The sequence below is a fragment of the Ammospiza caudacuta genome, chromosome 11 (assembly GCF_027887145.1).
Source record: "Ammospiza caudacuta isolate bAmmCau1 chromosome 11, bAmmCau1.pri, whole genome shotgun sequence".
Lineage (NCBI taxonomy): Eukaryota > Metazoa > Chordata > Aves > Passeriformes > Passerellidae > Ammospiza > Ammospiza caudacuta.
The window spans coordinates 8,925,836-8,947,615 of NC_080603.1; the positions used below are offsets into that span (position 1 = coordinate 8,925,836).

General features: G+C 43.8%; 1 protein-coding gene across 1 annotated transcript in view; it reads left to right on the plus strand.

The window, feature by feature from the left end:
* Positions 1–4,527: 4,527 nt before the first annotated feature.
* INPP5D (inositol polyphosphate-5-phosphatase D) overlaps positions 4,528–21,780 on the plus strand; it is a 44,807-nt gene continuing 27,554 nt past the window's right edge. The window contains exon 1 of the mRNA XM_058812015.1: positions 4,528–4,715. Within this exon, the coding sequence (XP_058667998.1) occupies positions 4,569–4,715 (147 nt within the window). The 5' untranslated portion in view covers positions 4,528–4,568. The remainder of the gene's footprint in view (positions 4,716–21,780) is intronic.

Below are 21,780 nucleotides of genomic sequence, written 5' to 3' on the forward strand. Positions count from 1 at the left end.
GAGCCAGGCTGAATAAACCCATGGTTTATGTACTGCTGTACTGCTCACGCTGCTCTTGCCCCTGATTCAAAAGGAGAGAATGGTCAAAGGCACTGCTGCTGTACTTTGAGAGAAAATAACCTCTTGAACTTCTGGAGTGTCTTAACAACTTGGGTCAAATATTTATCTTTAGTGACCCCAGTCCAGAGCCTGGGACCTCCCAGGTACTTTTCTTGCTCTGGTTCAGTGTATGTTTGAGCTCCCTGCTTGTACTGTGTTGCATTCAGCAAAAGGCTTGAAATAGTTCCTGGAGCTGTGCATAGTACACCTGGCAGAGCAGTGATTCCACCTGCATCATTAATGTGGCTCATGGGGTAAATGTTTCATGTGGGGAATAGGGAGAGAAGTGCTGGCAGCCCTAATCCCCTCATTCTGGGTTAGGTCAGGAACCAGAGAGCAAGGCCTCCTGCCCTGGGTTTGTGAGAGGCAGTTTTTTTTTTTCCTGGAGGCAGGAGAGAAGGAGTGAGAGGAGACTGAAGTCAATAGGTAAAATCTGAGACATTTAACTTTGTCTTACAGAGAGATCAGACAGTTGCTCCTTGCTTAGGAGAGATCAAGAGAGCCCTAGTGGGACCCTATCAGATCCTCTTTGCTGCCATTTTGCAGCAGATTGATGAAACTAATTTAATCTTTACCCCACATTACATTACAAACATTGCAAGCAGGTTTCTCATTTTCTGTCTGAAAGTACATTTCTTGTAGTGATGAAGATGGTGCTGCTGTTTATAACTCTGAGCTAACTGCTTGTCTCTGAGGTCAGATTCTGCTGACAGCACTGTTGGCTGCTGAGTGCCATGGGGCTGGGTAACTGCCCCGTGGGTGTAGGTGTTGGACTGCCAGGGAGTGGTGGCTGGGGAGTGGGTGTCTTCACAAGGCACAGAGAGCCTCAGTGCCTGCCTGATAAGGTGCTTGAAACAACACAGCAAAGAGTTTTGTCTTTCTGGAGGGAGCAGAGAAAGAAGGGCAGCTGCAGATGAACAGCCAGTACTAGCAGGAAGGAGGAGAGAAAATCCTGTAACAGGAGCTGAGGGCCTAAGTGGTCAGTCAGGGAACAATTTACTAGAACAGACTGTTGCTTCCATGGAGTGATTTTAGTGTTACCCCATTGATTTGACTTGTAACCAGTATGTACACAAAATATTTTCACCAAGGGATGGTGGGGATTATAGAAAGGGGAGGTGCTGCAGAAAGGCCTACTAACACGCATTTGCATAAGTTTTTCCATTGTAAATGTTTATGCAGGCGGCTTTGAAAGCCTTTTGTGACTTGAGAGACATGGGATCAGGAAACAGAAACAATATAATGACCATGATTTTCTGTACTGGGAGCCAAAGGTTACATTCTTAAATCCATTCTGAGGTAGCTAATATGAATGGCTTGATTAAAGAATTGGGGAGCACCCAGCCTTGCCAGCCAAGAGCGGCTGGATCAGAGGTGCAAAGGGCTGGCATTAATTACAGCCTGGGAAACATCACACAGACTGCTGTCAAACGATCTGACATAAGCTTTCAGCTTATGCTGGCTTGCAGTTAGTTTGTGAGAGGTGGTGAATAAATCTTTCCCTCTGAATGTCATCTCCGCAAAATGGGCACCTTTGCTGAAGCTGAAAACTTCTTCAGAGATGTATCAGTTTCAGCTGTGCTATTGACTGGGAGGTGTTTGAAGTTTGAGCTCTTCAGTTGCTTCGTTTAAAAAATAGAGAGGCTGGAGACAAAGAATGGGAGAGTGGGGAATTGAAAGGCTGACTGCAAATTGTTTCCACAAAAGAGAATTATGTTGCAAAGGAGCAGGTGTCAACTCTGTATACATAAGGAAAATGAAAAACATGAAATTTGCTCTGAAAAAGAAATGTCATATTCTACATAGCTCTAATATTTACTGGGCAGATCAATCAAAATCCAGCAAAAGCATTTATTATTATAATATTTTTGATTTCATTGAAGAGCTGCTTTAGAAAAACAGGGTTTGTATAAATATAGACAAGTAGAGGAGGTGTATTTGGAGAGCCTTTTAAGAGTGCCTTGCCTCCCTTTCTGAAACTTTGAACAGCAGCATTTAGAGAGTGAAAGGCTGGGGAGTGCTCCTCCCCCTGTACAGCTGTCCCCTGTTCTGGTCACACTGCCCCATAAAAGGCAAGAAACAAAGCCCTTTTCCTCTTCCTTTCTCTGTGCCTAAATCATTTGATCTGTCAGTCTATTGACAAGAAATGGGGTCTTTTACTCACCTGGAGGGGAATGCCTGAATCCTGAAATCCAAAAGAGCCTGCTTAGTGTTGCCTGCACCTAAACTGGTATCATTCCTCCAGGAGATCTTCTGTTCGCAGTTCCTCCACGAATGGCTGCAGGACTAACAACACTTCTAGAGGTGAAACTCAAGGACCAGCTGCAGCTTTGGGACCTCTCTAAGAGGACCCTGCCTGTGAGATGTCCTTTCCAATGCCATGCCTCTCTCACGGTGCACTTGGCACATGGCATCAGGCCTAGCACAGCAGCCCTGTTCAGTGCTCCAGAAACTCCCAATATGCACATTATCACCTGTGCATAAAAACATACAGTAGGAGAGGAGTGAGAAAATGTCTGCCTTGTCACACTGTTACCTCCTCTGGTTGGTTGAGAGGACGGGGAGATAAGTACTTGGAGGCTGATGTTTTATTTACCCTCCACATGGACAGCCTGAACAATGGCTGAACAATTCTGAACTCAACCCAGTTTTTAGGGTGGACTAAGAATGTGGTGGCAATTGGGACCACATAACTTGACAGTCAGGATGCCGAGGACAGGAAGCCTAAGGGTAAAAATGGAGTAAGAATCCTGGTCTTCTCCATCGACATGCACTAAATTAGGGGACTGGCAAGGAGGATTCCTCCTTTGATCCTAGGAGTGTTTCTCCCTTCTCTTGTCTCACCCAACTGCCCTTCTTTCATTGTTCTTATGCTGATCTTACTGGTCCTGAGCCTAAACCTTTTTACAAGCATTGTGAGAGCAGCCTTGAACTCTGTGTGATGGGCCACTTTCTGTGAGGGCCACATGAGAGTCCTCTTGTTGAGCAGAAGCCATTGGGCTACTTAATTTATCAGTTTCATAATCTCCACACACATAAATTGTCTCTGCTGCATGAATAATTCTGCTTAGCTCTATTTGAATATCAGCAGGAGTAAATGGTGTAAGAGAGCTGCATTGACACATAAAAACAAACCCCATGCCCTTCCTTGGCTCATATCTTCACCTGGCACTGATTGCCCTGTATTGGTGGAATTAGCAGTGCTGTAGCTGTCCTACAGTAGAGGATTATGTCTGTGACTTCCAGCTCTGTACCAGATGTATGAATAAATAGATGCCTGTGAAATGAGCTCTAAAAACAGCTTGAATTCTTCTGTGTCCTTTGCATTAATGCTATCAAAAGACACATGTTCATGTGGATACATGTCCTCCAGACATCCTAGAAAAACTCAGCTATGATCTAGGAGGAATTTATTTTAATTTCCAATGTGTCTTTGTGACTCCTTGTATAAGGCTGCCTGAAATCCTGGCAATCTCCTCTTTCCTGCGTGGAATGATTCTGAAAGGCGTATGATGAATAGATTCACATCACAACTCTAAGAGAGATTAGGATGTTTTTGATTTGCCTCATCTCCCCAGCTGGGGGGATGACCTCAGTCCACATTTTGTGACAACCAAGGAAGATCTGAGTGTGGATTCTGTTCTTTCTTTTGGGAAGGAAGGGGTTGAATCTGCACCTTTTGGGTGCTCAAAGTGATATTGTATCTTTTAAGTTCTTTGCAGATAACTTAAAAGATTTGATCAATCTTTTGTTATGAGAAAGGTAAAAATATATTGTCTAGTCAATACTTCTTGGGTGAACCACACAAAGCTCAGCAGCTGCTGAGAGAGGTTAAGCTTACAGTGCTGTTCAGGCTTCCCTTGGGCTCCTATGCATTGATGTGACCCTCCACTGAACACAAGACTCCTTCATCCCCCCCTTAAATAAGAATCTAATTGAATTTAACTGGGACAAAGTATTTGTTGTGGGTGCCCTACAGATGCACATGTACAGTGTGCATCCACACCAGGATGGTGAGATGGGTTTTCATTTAAACTGTTTAGGATTTGTGGATAGAAATGTGCCTGGCAATCAGATGTTGTACTGTGATTTAGCTGAAATACATTATTTGCTTTTTCCAATACAAGTCAATGCTCTAGCCCTTCAGTTTACTCATTTATTGCTGGTTTTGGCCCTTTGTTTTTCGAATTCCTGCTTTTTCATTTCTTCCTGAGACGCCTGCTCTATTGACAGCTAGAGCCGCTTGGTGTTTTCTCTCTTTCCGGCCAGAAGAAGAGTGGAAAGACGCCGTCTGAGCTAATGCTGATATCACTTTCTGCAGTGACATCTGCAAGCAGATGTTCCTGTTTCAGTGACCAGGAACACCTCAGGTTTGTGTTAGTCCGCAGGCTCCAGGAAAAGAAACTAAGAAAGAGAAATGGTTTAAAACCCTTGTGCATGAAGCAATCTATGTGTTTCAGGAATTTCCAATGTCTTTTCTCACAGGGAGGGATGCCATAGTGAGATTCCCTTCTGGACATGGTCTAACCATATCACCTGTGGTCTGTTCCAGGTACCGGAATTGTGTTTATACATACCGAATTCTGCCCGACAAAGAAAATAAACTAATTGTCCAGGTAAGCCATCTCTGTACTATTTGGTCTCACAAAAATGTATTTGAGAACTGCTGGTTTTCAAAGTAATTCCAACACCAAGAGAGAAAAAAAGATATAAGCAATTAAACTAATGTCATGCCAGCACAATGTTGGTCTCCACTGCTGTGGAGATTTTGGTCTTCAGTCTGGTCCATAGCTGTGGCCATCGAAACTCTTGGACGCACATGCCTTCAATTCAGTGGCACAGCCATGTTTTATGTAACTGAGAAGCTCAGCACGTGGAATAACTTCTCCTCTGAAGCCAACTTCTTATCAATACATCATGAATCTTTTCAATCCAAAACTGCAGCACAGTTGCCTACACCCAGAGAATGTAAATAGAGTTCTGGTCTCAGGATCCAGAAAGTACGAAGACTGAAGGCAGGAATTTCCGATGTTCTGTTTATTCCTATTTTGATTTAGGAGCCTAAATGAGCCACTTCCCCTTCCGGTGCCACTTCCCCTTCCGGTGCCACCTCTCAGCCTCAGTTTTAATATAAATAATGAAATTTGGGGTGGGGAGTGAGGCATGGTCTCGTACAGCCCCAAGAATTGGGCATGGGTTTACTGGGCAACAGTGGGGGCTGCAGCTGACTCATGCTCTTGGCGCAGTCAGTGCTGCATGGGCATTCCCTGCTGTATGGAATGGAAATTCCCAGGCTACTCAGTCTGCCTTGCTATTCAGAGTGGTTCTGCAATAAGTCCTTCCCATTTCAGTTGACAACTAGCTTCCCACACTATAAATCAGATTTCTACCAACTTCATGAGCAGCTTATAGGTCGCTCATGCACCATGTTGGTTGTGTATTTCCTCACCTGCTTTGGGGTTATCAGTGTTTCTTTGAGATCTCCACTAAGAGGCAGCATATCTGAAACCAGAGTAATGAGTTAGTGAGAACAGCTGCGTGCTGGCAGCTTGCTTTCAGCTGTGGGCTTTTGGTAAGAATGGTGGATTGTGTGTCCTGGGTGCACACATCCGGCTTGGCTCTTTCAAGACCTACTTTTGTGTATCTTGGGCTGTTCTCAGGAGCCCCACTCAGATGCAGCTCTGCACAGACACAACTGTATTGCCTCCAAGGCTAACTCCAGGCTCTTGGTGCTGTGCTCCAGAGGACTGTGTGCCCAGAGCCAGCCACTACGGCCCTGTTGGCCTTGACAGCTGGATTCCCCAGAGCCATTGAGATTCCTCTGCCTCGCTTGCCCTTCTGTTTCTGAGGAGGAACTGGCAGCAGGAGTCTATGCTGGACATGACCTGGGTCTGTAGTGTTACTATGGCATGTCACCAGAGTTCATCCCTCTTCATGGAGCACTGGGTGACACTGTGCAAAGGAACTTGTGCAGGCTCAGCTGGCTGCTAGCCTGGGACCAGCACCCAGCTGGAACCAGTGTCTTGTCATTCCTACCTGGCTCCACACACTGTGCTGTAGGCTCTTTGTAGTGATACTTGGTATTCCCCCATCTTCTGATATATCCCAGCCATTCTGTCCTAAAGAGTGTGTTTTGGTGCATTGTGCTGATGGGATGTGGTGGTGGTAAGAGCCCAGAAGGTGATATGGTGTTCATCTTTGACAGTACCCTGAGAGCTGCAGAGATCAGGGTCTCTCTGTGCCAGAGTTCACAGATGGAGCCCCACAGGCAGGGGGAGTGTTGGGGGACACCTGAGGCCCAGGCAATGGGCACAACTATCTATGTCCCACACCAGCTCTGTGGCATGGCTGGCGCGGGACCCTGGCACTGCTAATGGTGTCCTTGCTCTTTGCACTGGCAGCAGTAAGATGAAGGGAACTTGTGGAACCCTAATTCTGAATAACTTTGTGGTATGAGATTGGCAGCTGTTTTGTCTTTTGGAAAACAAGCACAGAAATGATCCTATGTTGGGTTTTGCTCTGTGGGAGAGGAAGAAAGGCAGGCCAGAAGGTATCTGCAAAGGCAGCCACACAGCCCCACACTTTGTCCCTCTGTGCCCTGGGCAAGCCGTGTCCCCTCCTCGTCCCTCAGCTGCCCTGCTGGCAGATCCTGTGAGAAATGCTGGACATGCAGCTTGGCCTGGAGCCTGTTCTAGCAGGACACAGATGCCATGAGTGACAGGAGAGTTTGAAACCTGAGCAGAGAGCAATGTACCTGTGTGCAGCTACTCTCTGGAGAGCGCTAGGGCACAGGCTGCTCACAGCACCTGCCAGTGAAGGTCTGTGCCGAGAGTTCTGTGCATTACAACCCAGGAAGGTGTGAGTTGTGCTTCCCAGTTTGTACTGGATCCATGATTGTTTCTGCAGTGACAAAGGGCCTGTTTTCATGTACAACTCTTGTCTGCAGAGTTGTACATGTACAGTGCTCAAAACACTGCAGCAATAAGAAATCTTTTTTTCTCTGTGCTGTAGCAATGGGCAGCTCTCCTGCTGGATCAAGGTTTATGAACAAGAAATTGTGAGATTCTCTTCGGTCCCATGTTGTGGTTGCAAGGGATTTCTCTTGTTCCTGTATCACGGAATGCAGAGTGACTGTGGTGTACCTTTGTAAGCTGGGTTGCCAGGAGCTGTAGGTTGAATACCAGGGATAGGCTAAATAGAGTGTGTTGTTAACTCATGTTTTGAAGACATGACACCTCCTGCTTTGTGCTGCCTTATTCTGGTTCTGAGGTAGAGGCAAATGAAAGGGGCTGGCTTCTTCCAGTGAGAGAAAGATGCAGTGAGAGTTATAATTAAAGCTCAGAGGAAAAACAGTCCTGTGTTCTTGGCTGCTGTTCTTGGTACAGTGTTCCAGCTGGGCCAGGCTTTTTGTTGGTCGCTCATCTATTGATTTTTGGATAAAACAAAAACTTCTTCATGTGTCTTAAAAGATCAGATTTTTGAAAATATTACTTCTTTGCAAGGATGTAAAAGCTGTTGACTAGGATGGAATGTGGACATTTTAAAAAATCCTATTAATAAAGGGAAGGGTCTACTAATCCTGTGGAACTAGATCAGATGTTAATTCAACAATCAGTAGATGCTTCTCATTTCTCGGTTTATAAAAATTATATAGGAAAGATTCAATACTCAATCTTGAGAAAGGCCTGTATTGATTACAAATATGAGCCCTGATTATCAATGTGACTTTTTTTTTTCAACCTGCACAGTGCTTCTTCCTAAAAAAAGGGCTGTCTTCCTGCCCAGATCTGGACTTTTGTGTGTCAGGAATTTTTCTTGATGACAGCAGGTTTAGAAGATCTGTCATATCACAGCTACATACACAGCTCATGTGATATGACAGCTCTCCCTCTGCCACTCTGTGGAGTTTTTTCACCCTTAAAGCTGCAAGTTGCATAACTTTTTTTGTTAAGTCTTGGAGAGTACATTTCATTTTTTCTGAAGCCTGATCCCACCCTTATGAAATGATAGTGTAATTTTTTTTTTTGCATGGTTAAATTAACTATTAAAGGAGAGGTGGAAGAAAGAGAAGTACACATTTTTGCACGCAAAGCTGCACTTTTGCATTCAGGCTGAAGAAAAAAATATTGACATATGTCTTTCCAGCATTTTATGGCATGGATTGTGATCTGCCATTAGGATTCTACATCTGCAACAGTTAGCATGGTAAGGAATTTCTCTTGCCTGCCATATCATGATCATGGTTGCCAGGATGTTGAAGAAAAGTGTTGTTTCAGACGGAAAAATTGGATCACCCTTTTGAAAAAGTCCAGATAAGCAATTTTGAACTTGACATCTGCCTTCATTTGAAAGCAATGAACTGAAGTGTAGCACTAAGCCCCAAGTGGTGGCAGAAGGAGTGGGGGGTCCCAGTGGGTGCTGGGTTTTGGGCTAAAATGTAACAAAAACCCAAAGGTCCCGGTCCCATGGCCACTCTGACGAGCAGAGGCTCACCCACAGCAAGGAGAGCCAGTGAAGGACAGAACTCTGTGGTGGCAGTGAATTCTCCCTGCAGCAGCAGCAGCATCTCCCCTCCAATCTCAACAGCGAGCGAGATGCTGAGATCAGCCCCTCATCCCCCAGCCAAAATCTGGTGGCATTTCTGCGCTTCCAAAGAGAAAGCCCCTGAGCTGACATACTGCAGCGAACTGCACCCTTCCCCTTCCTCCATGGTTACGTCTTTGTCTCTCTTAAGTATCATCTTTATTATCTCTTAGGCAACAAATGGGAGAAAATTCCATGAAAGAGGGAAAAAAAAGGAAAAATCCTAACCTGATGCATCATCTTTTTTTACATTAATAGGAGGAAAGGGTGTTGAACAAAGACTATGCCTTGCATAGCACATGCTCCAAGGCCCTTCATTTTTTAATACCTTTTCATTGCTTTAATATTTTTAAAGTTACAGCCTGTTTTTCTTTCCTCTTCCTCTCTCTGGGCTGTCCTAACTGCCCAGCTCTTTGACAGAAGGCAGCAGTGTGTATGCATCTTCCGGCTTCATGGGGAAACATGGGAAATATTCATTTTGCAGTCATAGCACCAGATCATTATTCCTGTGTGCATGAGTGCTTCTTGCATTTGTGCTGAAATGCATTATTTAAAAAGATTACTTACACTTATACTTGTTACCTGTTGTAATGGGAGAGCCTTACCCTTTTTACTTGTGGTTTCCTAACTTCAGTGAAAATTACAGATACCCTGGCAGCACTGTTTTACGGTGAGTGATCATATGGCTATTTTTTTTCTTTTTCTGGTAATTTTCTTCTAGTCTGACACGGGGCTTTGTGTAACAGGAAACAAATAGTGCTATGTGAGCAGTTAGAAAGCAGGCCAGCAGCTGTGACTCATGGTGACACTAAGAGCAGATCACCAGTGTGCTCTGCGACTCCCAGGTGCTTGGGGAAGCCCTAAACACTGTATAGGGCTTTCTGCTGAGACCCTCCCTCCCCAGTGCACTTCTAGAAACACATATTTTGGGAATTGTCTTGATTTGAACAATGTATATGGGTTGACTAAATATGGCAGAATGTAAGGTTTTCTGTGAGCTGTTTAGGTGGCCTGGAAAGGCCCAGGGATGGCCTTGAAGAGCCCGGCGCTTCAAAGGACGAGGAGAGACTTCTGATCTTGTCTCGGTCTTGGTGTTTATTAATTGTTTATCTAAAAGATTTTCTTTCAGCCCGACAGAGGTCTGTACAGCAAGTCAGCCATGGGCACACTCTGCAAGCCCCCGGGCGGTCACTTATCTTTATACCCTAAGTTACGTGTACAATATTTATAATTTCTCCCCAATACCTTCTACCCTTATTAACTGGTGCACTTTTAGTAATAACCAATCCCAAAGTGCCACCACCACCACAGAAGATGGAGGCCAAGAAGAAGAAGAAGAAGGACAGGACACACCCCAATTCCTCCATCTTACTTCTTTAGACCCCCTTGTACTAAAATCCTAAACCCTGTGTTTTACACTTTAACTAACTTATCCCTTCACCATTCACCCAGTGAATTCCTCCCAGTCCTCATACAGGTCTCATCTCCTGTGTAGGATCAAAATCCTGCCACCAGACACTTCTGGCAACATTCCAGGATTCCCGAGCCCCCCAAGGGTGGTCTCGGCCTCTCTGCACCTCCCTCCTGAGGTGCTGAGATCCCACAGCAGAACAAATGAGATTCTCCCTCTTGGGATGGGCAAGAAGCAGGATGAGAGGGGTGCCTGTCCCATCACTGTCAGCAGGGCTGTGCCTGCTCCTGAGCAGGATCAGTTCTGCCTCTCTTTGTGAGTCCTGCAGGGTGGGGCTGGGGCAGAGGCCCCATCCGGTGTGCAAACCCGCTCTGGAGCTGGCTGCTGTCCTGCTAGCAGCATCTGATAAGAGTTGTGAGTTTAGTTCAGTTCTTGCATTCCTGGTGTCACTGCTGCTGTTACCAACGTCAGAGACACTGTCTGCCTGTGCCATGTGCAGTACCAAGTTCATTGTCTGCCCTTTGCACAGAGATGCAAAGTTTTTGTTGTTCTCTTTGTTGCTGCACTGTAATCTCAGTGAGCTGTGCTGCTCTGGCTCATGTGGCCACCAAAAGATTTTCTGTAACAGGATTTTGTGATTTGGTCTGGACTTTGATAATCTATCTGTATCTGATCAAAACCTTTCTAGTGGGAAATTGCTCTGGAGATGGGTGATAAAGCAAAGTAAAATGCTTCAGGTGAGGCTTAGCCATCCACCACTTACAGTGTCTGTCACAATTCTGGGAGGTGTTTGTACCTGTGCAACCTCATGGGCTGCAGTGAAGACAGGGCAGGCACAGCTCTGCCTAAAATGCCACTTGCAGATTGCACAGAGGCTGTCTTAAGAAAAGATAATGAGAATGGAATAGAATTCACCTGAGTTATCTGTTACCTTGGAAAACTCACTGTGCTCTTGGGACTGTTGGAACTGCAGGTCTGAGAGATTAATCAGAGTGATCACTTTTGGATAGAAAAGAAGGGACAAGTGAACAACCAGACAATATTCATAAGCAATCTACTGAAGCATGGTTAGGGCAGCACATTTCTAGTATGTCCAAAACCATAATTTAATTATACTAAGTTTCATTTTGTTGCAAAAAAGGGTAGATGTTAAAATTTGAATCTTTTTCAGCATAATCTAATGTTGATTTTAATCAGTTTGCAAAACACTTTACATGTAGGACTGAAAATATTTTACAATCAGGGCTTAGCAAAATCCATGTATTTCATGTTTCTGCAAACTATCTAAATCTATTCATACAAGGAAAATGTTTTTTCTATTCTTGCATCTGAGGTAGAAATGAACGTAATGCACTACAAAGGTTTTGGAAAGCTGAAAGAAGCAGCATTTAATAAGAGAGCTAGGTATTTCCTGAAACATGCACATTCCTGCTACTGAATCTCTCAGTATACAGAATTCTTCATACAAACAAACCATATCCAGCTTTTGTCTAGTTTGAACCCTTCCAGAATGTTTCCAGTTTCCTGAAATATTAAAAAAAAATTCAGAGAATATGGTTTAAATCAACTTAAAGTGATATTATTTTGTTTTTCAACATTCTGAAAATGTAACCAAGTATTTGGAAGCTAATGCATACCATGAAGTGAAATCCCTTTTCCTTTTATCTGGATGTGCTGTCAGACAAAATCTCCCTCTAATGAGTGAAATGCAAATGAATGTCATCAATTTCTTTTGCTGTTTGCCCTCTAATAATTGTGTTATGTTGTAAAGCCTTCATCACATTTAAACATGAAAATTGCAAATAGTCAATCCTTGCTGAAGGTACAAAGCAGCTTCCAGGAGCTGCAAAATCTTTCCAGGCTCAGGAGATAAGGATTAGGGCTGCTATACAGTAAGCAGTTTAACAATTACTGTTTTAGAAGAGTAATTGTTTCACCTGTTATCCTTTGAAAAGTGTTTGACCACCCAAAATCACACACCCAGCAGCTCTTTCCTGCCTGCTAAATCTTCCCCCCAGTCTGTTACAAGAGCTTGGGTGTGCAAATGATCGAGTTATAAACATGTATAACCCTGAGATGAGCCCTTGGGATACACCCACCTCAATGTCTCCCAGACTAGCAAAAGGAAAATTTTCCTGAAATTTTGGAACTCTTATGGCAGATGAGAAAAAACAACTGAAAACTTATGCAACCAACATTATGAACAAGAAAATACACTCATTTTGCAGTAATTTGATTGATATTAGCTTTAATGTTGTCACATATCACAGTCACATATTGTTCAATCCATTTGATTGTCTAATCATTTATAAATTTGGTTTTTGACACTGGCCAAATGCCAGGCACCCACGAAAGGTGTTCACTCACCCTCTCCTGCTATAGTTGGGCAGAGTAGAGGGAAAAAAAACTTAACAAAGTGCCCATGAGTTGAGATAAAGACTGGGAGAAAACACTCTAAAGGCAAAACAGGTTCAAATTTAAAGGTGCAAGGTAAATTTATTATTAACAGAGTCAGAGGAGGATAATGAGAAGTAAAATAAGCCTTTTATTAGTGTTAAAAGTGTTAAAAAACCACTTTTTTCTCCCCCTCAGCCCCTCCCTTTTCCCACCAACAGCACAGGGAGACAGGGTGTGGGGGTTTTGGTCAGTTTGTTACCCAAGAACTTTTTCTGTTTGCTCAGGGAGAGGAGTTTTTTCTCTGTTATGCCTTTGGGTCCCTCCCACGGGAGACAATTCTCCATGAACTTCTCCAGCGTGGCTCCAATCTCACGAGCAGTAGTCCTGCCAAAACTGTTGCAATGTGAGTCCCTCCCACGGACAAACATTCTTTCCTAAACTCTTCTGGTGTGGGTCACTTGTCCATGAGGTGCAGTCCTCAAAGGACAGGCTGCTCTAGTTGGGAAGCATCTAGAAATATTTTATATTTCCAGCGACTTCAGATGAAGCTTCATAACTCAATTTCAGGTATTCAGGAAGACAACAGATTATTTCCCTCTCAGCTGTGTGGTAATGAAGTGGTGTGTTCTATTGCTTCTGTGCTTTGAGGGATGATGAGCCACAGAGGAAAGTAATCATTTACAGGCAGGTCTTGAGTTTTTTTTCTCAAAGAAAGAGAAATTATTATTATTATTATTATTATTATTATTATTATTATTATTATTATTATTGTTATTATTATATTGTTGGTGCTGTATGAGGCGTTTTGTCCTGATCATTTAAAATAGGAATGAGTCTTGGAAAACACTGATATTAGATTTGTTTACAATGATTCTTATTACAAGTATCGCTGTCGCTAAAATTTGTTTCCACACTCCATACTGACAAGGAGATGCCCTTTCTTCTTTAGAGATCTACCTTGATTTGCTGATGGGATGGATCATTGCAGGCTGCATCCCTCTCCATGCAGACATGGAACTCATCCAGCACATCACAAAGGCCACACAGGCTCCAGTTAGATCTCATCCAGTCAGTCTGCACTGCACCCGTGGGGAATGGGAGCAGTACAACCTACACGGTCTGCAGCATACTGCTGGCATAAATATCAAATATAAAGATACAATCACCTTTGAATATCAGCTGAAAGTATTGTCCTGGTTGCACTTGTTTTAGGTAAACAGGGTCTGATTCACCAATACTCTTCAAATTTACCTTTTGGTGATTGAAGCTGTTACAGCTTTTAAATTAAATTTAGCATTCTTGAGTTTTCAGATTGCTGCATAAATACATGCAAGACTTGATTTCAAATGACAAAATAGTTTAGGGAAATGAAACAGACTTTAGCAAAGATAGCTCAGACTCAGTTGTTTCAGTCCCTCTGAAAGAATGAAGTCACAATGCAGCTTTTGGTTGTTCCCAGACCTTTGCCCAGCTGTCTGACTTCTTATATCTTCAGTTTGTACTTCTGTCAGAGTTTTCAGTCTTGGTTCTCCTCTGCAAGTCTAAACTGGTTGAGGTCTGTTCCATCCCAGGGTTCTGAAGTTGTCCCTCTGCAGTATTTTAAAAGTCAACATAGAGCACAGCTGGGTTTACCAAACCCCATGGACAAAGGATGGTGAAGCTCCCTGTGGGCTGGGGTTGCTCTCTGTTAGCAGACTGATAAGTCTGAGTTAAAATTTCCAAGCAACTCTGCATGAAGCCTTTTTCTCCAAAACTTGATGGGGCTGTAGTGACCTGTGCTGTTTAACAGCTTTAGTACCAAGTGTTTGTCATGATCAGACACAGCAGGAGCCACAGGCAGGCACTGGTTGCTCACAGAGGCCCTGGGTAGTCATTATATATGTGCGTGCAAACCAAGAAATCCTGAGTCCAATTTCAGGGGCCAAAGTGTAACAGCAAATGTGCAACATCCACTATTTTTATTCCAGAAGTGCAATTTAGGGGAGAACATAAAAGGAAAGGGTTTGAAGGGTGTTTTCTTTCTGGTTCTAGTTTTGTGGTTAGCTTTGCTAAATGATGGTGCTCCTTCAGGCTGGGTTCTGTATCTGTTCAGTCAGCAGCTGTGGCTCAAGGCTTTTAATTGATTAAGAGTTTGCAGTAACTGAATGAAATAAGGGACAGCCCCTTGAAAGAAAGGACAAGTGGTCATCCTTAGTGTCTCAAACATGGTAATCAGTTGCTGTAGCTAAAGCCTGAGAAATTCTGCAGGCTAAAGACAGGAAATTGTAACTAAGGCTTCTACCCTTACTGTGCATTGCTTAGGGGTTTGAATTACGCAACCCCATAAAATTATGCGGTACAATGTGTTGCATGCAGCTGCTTCCCATGTACCTTCTGCCTGCATTGCTTCGCTTCAGCAGTTTATCTTCAATAAGTATTACCTTTTTAATCTTACATTTTTCCTTTCCCACTGGATAGTTTATGTAATGTATGCATATTTAGTGCTTGGTGACACTTGAAACTGGGATTCATTCAGCCAAGAGGACAACAGGGAAAGCAGAGAGCTGATTATGGATCCTCCACTGTCTGCTGCACAGGTTGGAGAAGATTCCCAGGAGCTCAGTATAAGACTGCTGTGGGCTGAGGGGTCCTGCTCAGCTGTGCATGCACAGCCATTGTGAGCACGTCTTCACCTGTTTGAGGGAAAAGTTCTTTCTCCTAGGACTCTGAACACCACACACAGTTGCCTGGGTACACATTTATTGCCTTCTACAAAGGGAAAAGCTGAAGGGAGCTTGGGAACTTCCACGAGAAACAAGTAACCTGCAATAGTTCTCCAGTCCAGGTAATGTCAGCTGAGAGCACTGACAGAATCACAACGATGACCTCCACTAAGTGCCTTCAGAAACAATGACTGTGCTACATTTGTTGCCTTGGGTGCCTTGATAGCTCTTGGGAACCCAAGTTTTCAAGCTTATCTTGGTAAGCACTAAAGCTAGATACTTTTTGAAGAAATTAAAATGGAAATTTTCATTTGACTTCAAGTGTTGAAGCTCTTTGGTGGAAAACCAAAAAGCACAAGGCTTGTGATAAAATCATAAAAGTTCTTAGAAGTAGCATACTCCAAAACTTTTACTTAAATTCCACCTACACACTACAGAAGTGCTAAAAAAAATGTATCAGATCCTCATGGATCTGCAGTCCTTGCTCATTCATCATCAACTCATCTGACTTGCACCCTGTAGCTAATTTTAATACCAGTCCTTCAAGTTCCATCATGGAACTGCACTGTTGTTTGCTTTTTGTTGATGTAAATCTTATTTATTATAACACAGAGAAATGCTGAAAGGGTTGTTTGCTCAGCAGGGTTCTCTTGGTGCTACAAGCTGAATCATTGCATACTGTATTGGCAAAATCTTTTTGAAGACCAGAGTTTGAATGGTTTATTTAGTGCGAAGAATGTGAAGAACTATCTCAAGTACATGGTCTTGGTGCTTTCTAGAATTGTTTGGTGTTCTTCCTGGCTTCTATCTAACTATATTAGTTGGCTATTTGGCAATTAGCTTATTTTTATATGAACCATGGAGTGGTGCAGCAGAGTGGAAGGGGGTCTTTAAGTAGGATCTGAGTACATTGGTTTTATGATTTATGTCTTTATCATGAGTGGAGAATTCCAGTTCAAAAGACTTCCAGAAATCCTTTACCTTCCAGATTCTAAACCTCTAATATGTTTTTCTTTAGGATGTAGAATTTTAGCAAGGAACTTGAGATAAAAATCTGGCAGCCAATTATACTCTACTGAGAACTCCTTTCAATATTCCTTTCCTCCATCAGACTCTCCTAATTTACAAATGTCCCAATTCTGCCTTGGGAGCTCTGCCTACCTGTGAACATGATTTGTCTTCAGGCTGCCAGAATGAAGCCTGGATGGGATCACAGAGAGGAGAACTCTTGCACAGCCAGAAGAGATCAACAGTGGCAGATATGAGAGTCAGGATCTTTTTTAGGATTAACTGCAACTGGGCTCACATTCCACACACAGAGAGCATGTTAAGCATTTGAAACAAAGAATGCATTGTGCTTCTCAAGTCCTTTCCATGACACTGCGCATAGGAAAAAAGTGAGATGGCCTTTCCCAAAATTGGAAACCTTCAGCATTCCCTTTTTTTCTAATTTTTTATAAGAACGGAATTGTGATGCAGTGTGAGTAATTAATACATAGAGTATTTTAAGTCAGTATCATGCTTAAAGAAATGGAGCTTGTGGCAGTATGTACTGGCATCCTTCAGTTGCACTGGAGGAACAGAGAATTTTGTATAGGATTTTTATTAATTTTATAGGATGGAAAATACAGTAATTTTTTTTTTCCTTTTTTAACTCAGATTTTTTTTATGTCTGATTTTCAGCCAGGATCACAAACTAGAAATAATATATACTTAGTTGTTGTTAAATTGTAATTCCTTGTTTCCTTCCATGAATTATCTCTTTCAGAAATTCTGAATCCCTCTTTCCCAGAACTCTATGAATTCCATTTCACCCAAAGTCTTAAAAGATCACTGTGACAGAAGTGACATGTATTAACAAACTTGAATATCAGGACCAAACCAAATGTGGAATGAGACAAAAAGCCTCCATCATCTCTCACCTTGGAGGAGACAACAACTGTTTGCCTTCCATTCCCTCCAACCTTATTCAAGGTGTATGACTTATAACTGCACTTACACTGTGCTATTCTCCACTAAATTTGTATGATCTTTTTCCAAGGGTGGAAGTGCTGCTCTGCCCACCCACCAGCATCCTCTGCCCATGTTCCCTAGATTCCTCTGCTTACCTCTTCTCTCATGCTTGGTTCCCTGGCAGAGGCCCTCTTGCTGAGCTTTATCCAGCAGCAGAACTCCCTTGCCAACCCACAAGTTTTCACCTCTTATAAAAGTTCATTTCTTTATCCACCCTCCAGGTCACAGGAGCCCTCTTTTTCTCAGGCACACACTTGCTTCTCTCCCTCTGTGCTCCTAGGTAGCTCCATTTCTTCCAAGCCCCAGGTGTTGTATTCAAATTAGAGTATATTTCTGGGTGGCTTATATTTTGGAAAGTAGCTGTTTCTCCCAGCTGTGATTCCTGTCTACAATCCCATTTTTGTGAAATGCTCCTGAATCTTCTTAGCACAAGATTTGATTTAAAAATAAGGCTGGTTTGCTAACAAAATGAAAGTGAAACACCGCCCAGCTTGCTAAAAAACAGTTTAAAAACAATTTACCATTAATTCCTTAGCTCTTAGGTTCACTTCTCTAGTGAAATGCAAAAAGATTGTCTACATGAGAGCCAAATATCAACTTAAAAATGCCACCCAGACTTCCTAGCTAACAGACAGTTTTGAAGACAACATTTTTTCGAACCTCAAAACATAATATTTTTTTTCAAATCTAAAAGAAAAGAAGAGTTCCTGCCAGCCTTTCTTACCACAGTAGAATTGACCTGATTTACTGCTTCCATTTAAGCTGGTGGGTATTTGTAAGAATTTTGTAACTTTGAAAACTTATTGTCTGTTACTGAAATGCCAATATATGTGTTTAAATACCTGATTTAAGGTACTCTAGTTAGAAAAATTTGGCCTCAAGCAATATAACCAGATGATCAGTTTCCTAGTTCCTTCTTGTGCCTTGGCGCAGGAAAGGAAAACACTTCCTCTTCCTTCTGAGGGCCCCAGACTTCCTGTGCCATCTATTTATACAATTGTTGTAATGAACCCCAAGTTAACCAGTTCCTCTCCTAGTTTAGCATAGGCTTTACATCTTTTTACTTCATGTATTTATAATCCACTTGCAACTTCTCTTCAAGTCATGTTCACAGCTGCTCTTCACTAAACCTGTGTTTGGAGTGTCTTTGGCAAGGAGTTCTGGCCAGATGGCATTAGTTGAATACACCAGCTATAAAGGAATACCAGATTATCTGGTCAACAGCCATACAAAAACCTTTTGAAAAGTTCAGATGGTTGAATTTGGAAAGGGGGTCACAAGATTTAACCAAAGGCTAGTGATTAAAGTCATTAGTTGTACCTGTCCTTATGAAATGAACAGCCTAGAAGCCAGTTCAGCATGAAAACAAGAGCAAATTGTAGCTAGTTGTGCTCAGCCATTGTACTGTGAGCATACAGAGGACTGAAGGAAATTGAAAAGTGGAAAGACATGCAGAATCAGGGGCAGCTTCTGGGGAACAGGAGACACCAAGACATCCCATGGGAAAGGAGGTTCACAGCTGAAAGGGCTGGAATCAGAAGTGGAAGGTCTGAAAGTTGTGGTTTGGGATGCAGGGAAAATGGCAGGGATGGTGGTGAGAAGCATGGTCATGTTCAGCCTTACCCATGCTCTTCAAGGGTTCTGGATCTGGATAAAGGAAGCTGGGAGATTTGTAGAGGGCTTCCTGTAGTCACAGAGTTTGGAGAGGCAGGAGGCCTTGCAGGTGTCTGAGCCCAGTGTTGCCCTGGTTTTGGGCTGAGGCAGGATCAGACACTTGCCAGCTGGCTGTGAGGAGTGCCTGGGTGCATGGCACTTCTGTCCCTTGGGGCCTTGCAGCACCTCTGGTTGCCATCTTCTTTAGAAGAGAACTTAAAGCTTGTAAGACTGCTGCTGTGACATCTCTAGGCTGTCCCTTTGCCAGGCCATACAAGTCCCTGTCTTCTGAGCTTTCTGTGTGAAACCCATTTTCCAACTCTTCAGTCTTTCTTGCAAATTTTCCTTGGAACTTTCTATGGTACTCATAAGTTCCATATGAATTGGTGCCCCAAGCTGGCCACAGCAATCCAGCTAAAGCTTTACGGTACTAAGTACAGCAGAAGAATTTCTTCTTGCATGTTGTACGACACTCTCATTAATAGATCTTGGAGAGACTTCTGCTTTGGATGTAGCTTCCCACTATAAAATTGCTGCTCAGTCTCTGATTCACTGTTCTCCAGATTCCTGTGTACAGCTCTGCTGTTTTGTGGGCTGTTCCCTAAATTGCACACATTCACTAGGTGTTTTCTTTCCATATGTTGTGGCTGCCATCAGCACAAAGCTGAGGTATCAGCGGAGATGATGGAAGAATCCCCACGGAAGGAGAGCCTGCCTTCCACACCTCTCTGGTGTCCCATGAGCCCTGTGAGCACGTTTCTGGGGATGTGGTGTGTTGCCATGGAGATGACACTTGCCATCTCCGTTTATAATGACTTGAAACAATTCACTGTGCAATTAAAACAAGATCTATCCTGTGATAACCCTGAGGAAACAGTTACTTAATAAATGCAGGCAGGGGGGCGGGAAGTGGATTTCATTGTTGGCTCTGCTGGGGTGGCTCCAGCTTGCTCTGTGCTGCCCCATCCTGCTTTGGTTTGTTCACAGTGCCCTGTTCTGCCTCTGCTTCCTGTCTCAAAATCCAGAACAAGCTTGTGTAAAGTTTAGGCTGCATTTTGCCTCGCTCCTGTCATCCAGTGCAGTTGTTTGGAGGATGTTTATTAATAGTTTACCATCAATCCAGTTTTTGGTAATGTGCTCCACAACCATCTACAATCTGATTCAATACCTCTTCTTCATTATCCACCACCACTTTTTCTTCCCTACCTATAAACCTTTGCCACAAGTTCAAGTGGGAAGAAAGCAGATGTCCTAGCAGATGTCCCAGATTTGGGCTGCTTTCCTCGCTTGCTGGCAGAGACCAGCCCTCAGGAGGGTCATCCAGCAACCTGTGCACTCACAGCAACATTACTGAGCCAGACTTTCAACTGGTTCAACTGATGCTGCTCAGGCATCATCCCTGCAGTCCCAGGCAGCACTGGCTGGAGTTACACCACAGCCTCAGTCATGGTCCTCTTGCTCTGTGATTTGGAGCAAAATAATGGGCTGTTGGATTTGGAGGGGCTCAGGCAAGCACAGGCAGTGTCTGAGTACCTTGCACTTGTGTGCCAAACAACATCAGAGCCAACTGTTGTTTGTCATATAGGCTTTGTTCTCATCCCCTCCCCAAGGGGAGAAGCCAATGCAGCAAAATCTTGCTTTTACTGTTTTCTGTCCCATTTCAAACAATGTAGTGTTTGCTGTGCCTCTGTGCAGAGGGAGGCAGTACAAAGCAGGGTGCCCTGCTCTCTTGTGGGGAGTGGGGATGTTTGGGGGGTGTTTGAACAGGGAGGAGCTTGTTTCATAGTGCAGGCAAAAGGCAGAGAGGGCAGCTGGGCACAGCTGTGTGTTGAAGGGGTGCAGCCCTTCCCGTACACTTCCTCTGTTGAGGTCCTTGCAAATAATAACAATTATAATACAAAAGTAAATGAATGAGAATAATCAAATTATTTTCCTTTCAGACTTTCATGATAGCTGAGCTGATGTGTAGCAAGGTGGTGCCACTGCCTTTTGTGGTGTGGGGAAGGACCCTCAAGCACCCCCACCATGAATGTGTGCTGAGCAGGTTTGAGGCATCCTTCCCTCTGTGCTGGGCCATGGCTGGTTGGAGCTCCTGACCCTGCCAGTTCCCCATTTTCATATTTCAACTTTCACCTATCTCTGTGCAGCTGCTCGGGCCACCTGTTCAGTTCTTTGCTGAATTCTGTCTTAAAATATGAAATGCTGTCCTTTATTTTACTGTGTGCCATGGGGAGTTTGTCCTTTTCCTCCTGACTGGATTTGGAGAAGGTGAGTTGTCAGAGGAGCTGGCACTGCTGGAATGGAGGCTGCTTCTCTCTGGGAATGAGCATCTGGATTCAGATGCATGCAAAGCCCTGCTTCTTGACATGGCCACAAATTCCACTTACCCTTGAGGGTGGGGAAGGGGGGCTTCATCAAAAAGGTGGCTGGGTGCAGTGGGCCAAGTTACCAGAGTAGAAGGGGTGTGTGACAGCAGGGCCTCTCTGCTCATGTGTTCATCCAGCCAGGCTGCATGAGAGCTAGGGCTGACCATGCTGGGGAATTTGAGCTGGAACACGGGCTTTGGGCTGTGCAGTGAGTTAGAGGAAGGAGGCCTGTTGCAAAATGCTCCTTCTGCTTACTACAGAGACCAGGACGGTTTTAGAGACTGAACTATCCTTGGCAGCAAAAAGTGATAATTCAGCCTTTTCTACCACTTCTATCAAGACTCTGTTAGGCCTTAAAAGCGCTGTTCCTGCTGTCTGTCTTCCTGCAGGCACCCTGGGAGAGCAGGAGCCTGAGGGGCAGAACAAGGCTGAGAAGACACTGTTTGGGCACTGAGGGTGGCAGGGATGCTGTGCAGTAACAGGACATGGGCCTTCAGGCACAGCCAGGGGAGATCAGGGGAAGCAGGAAGGTGGGGAAGTAGCAAAGGAAAGTGAA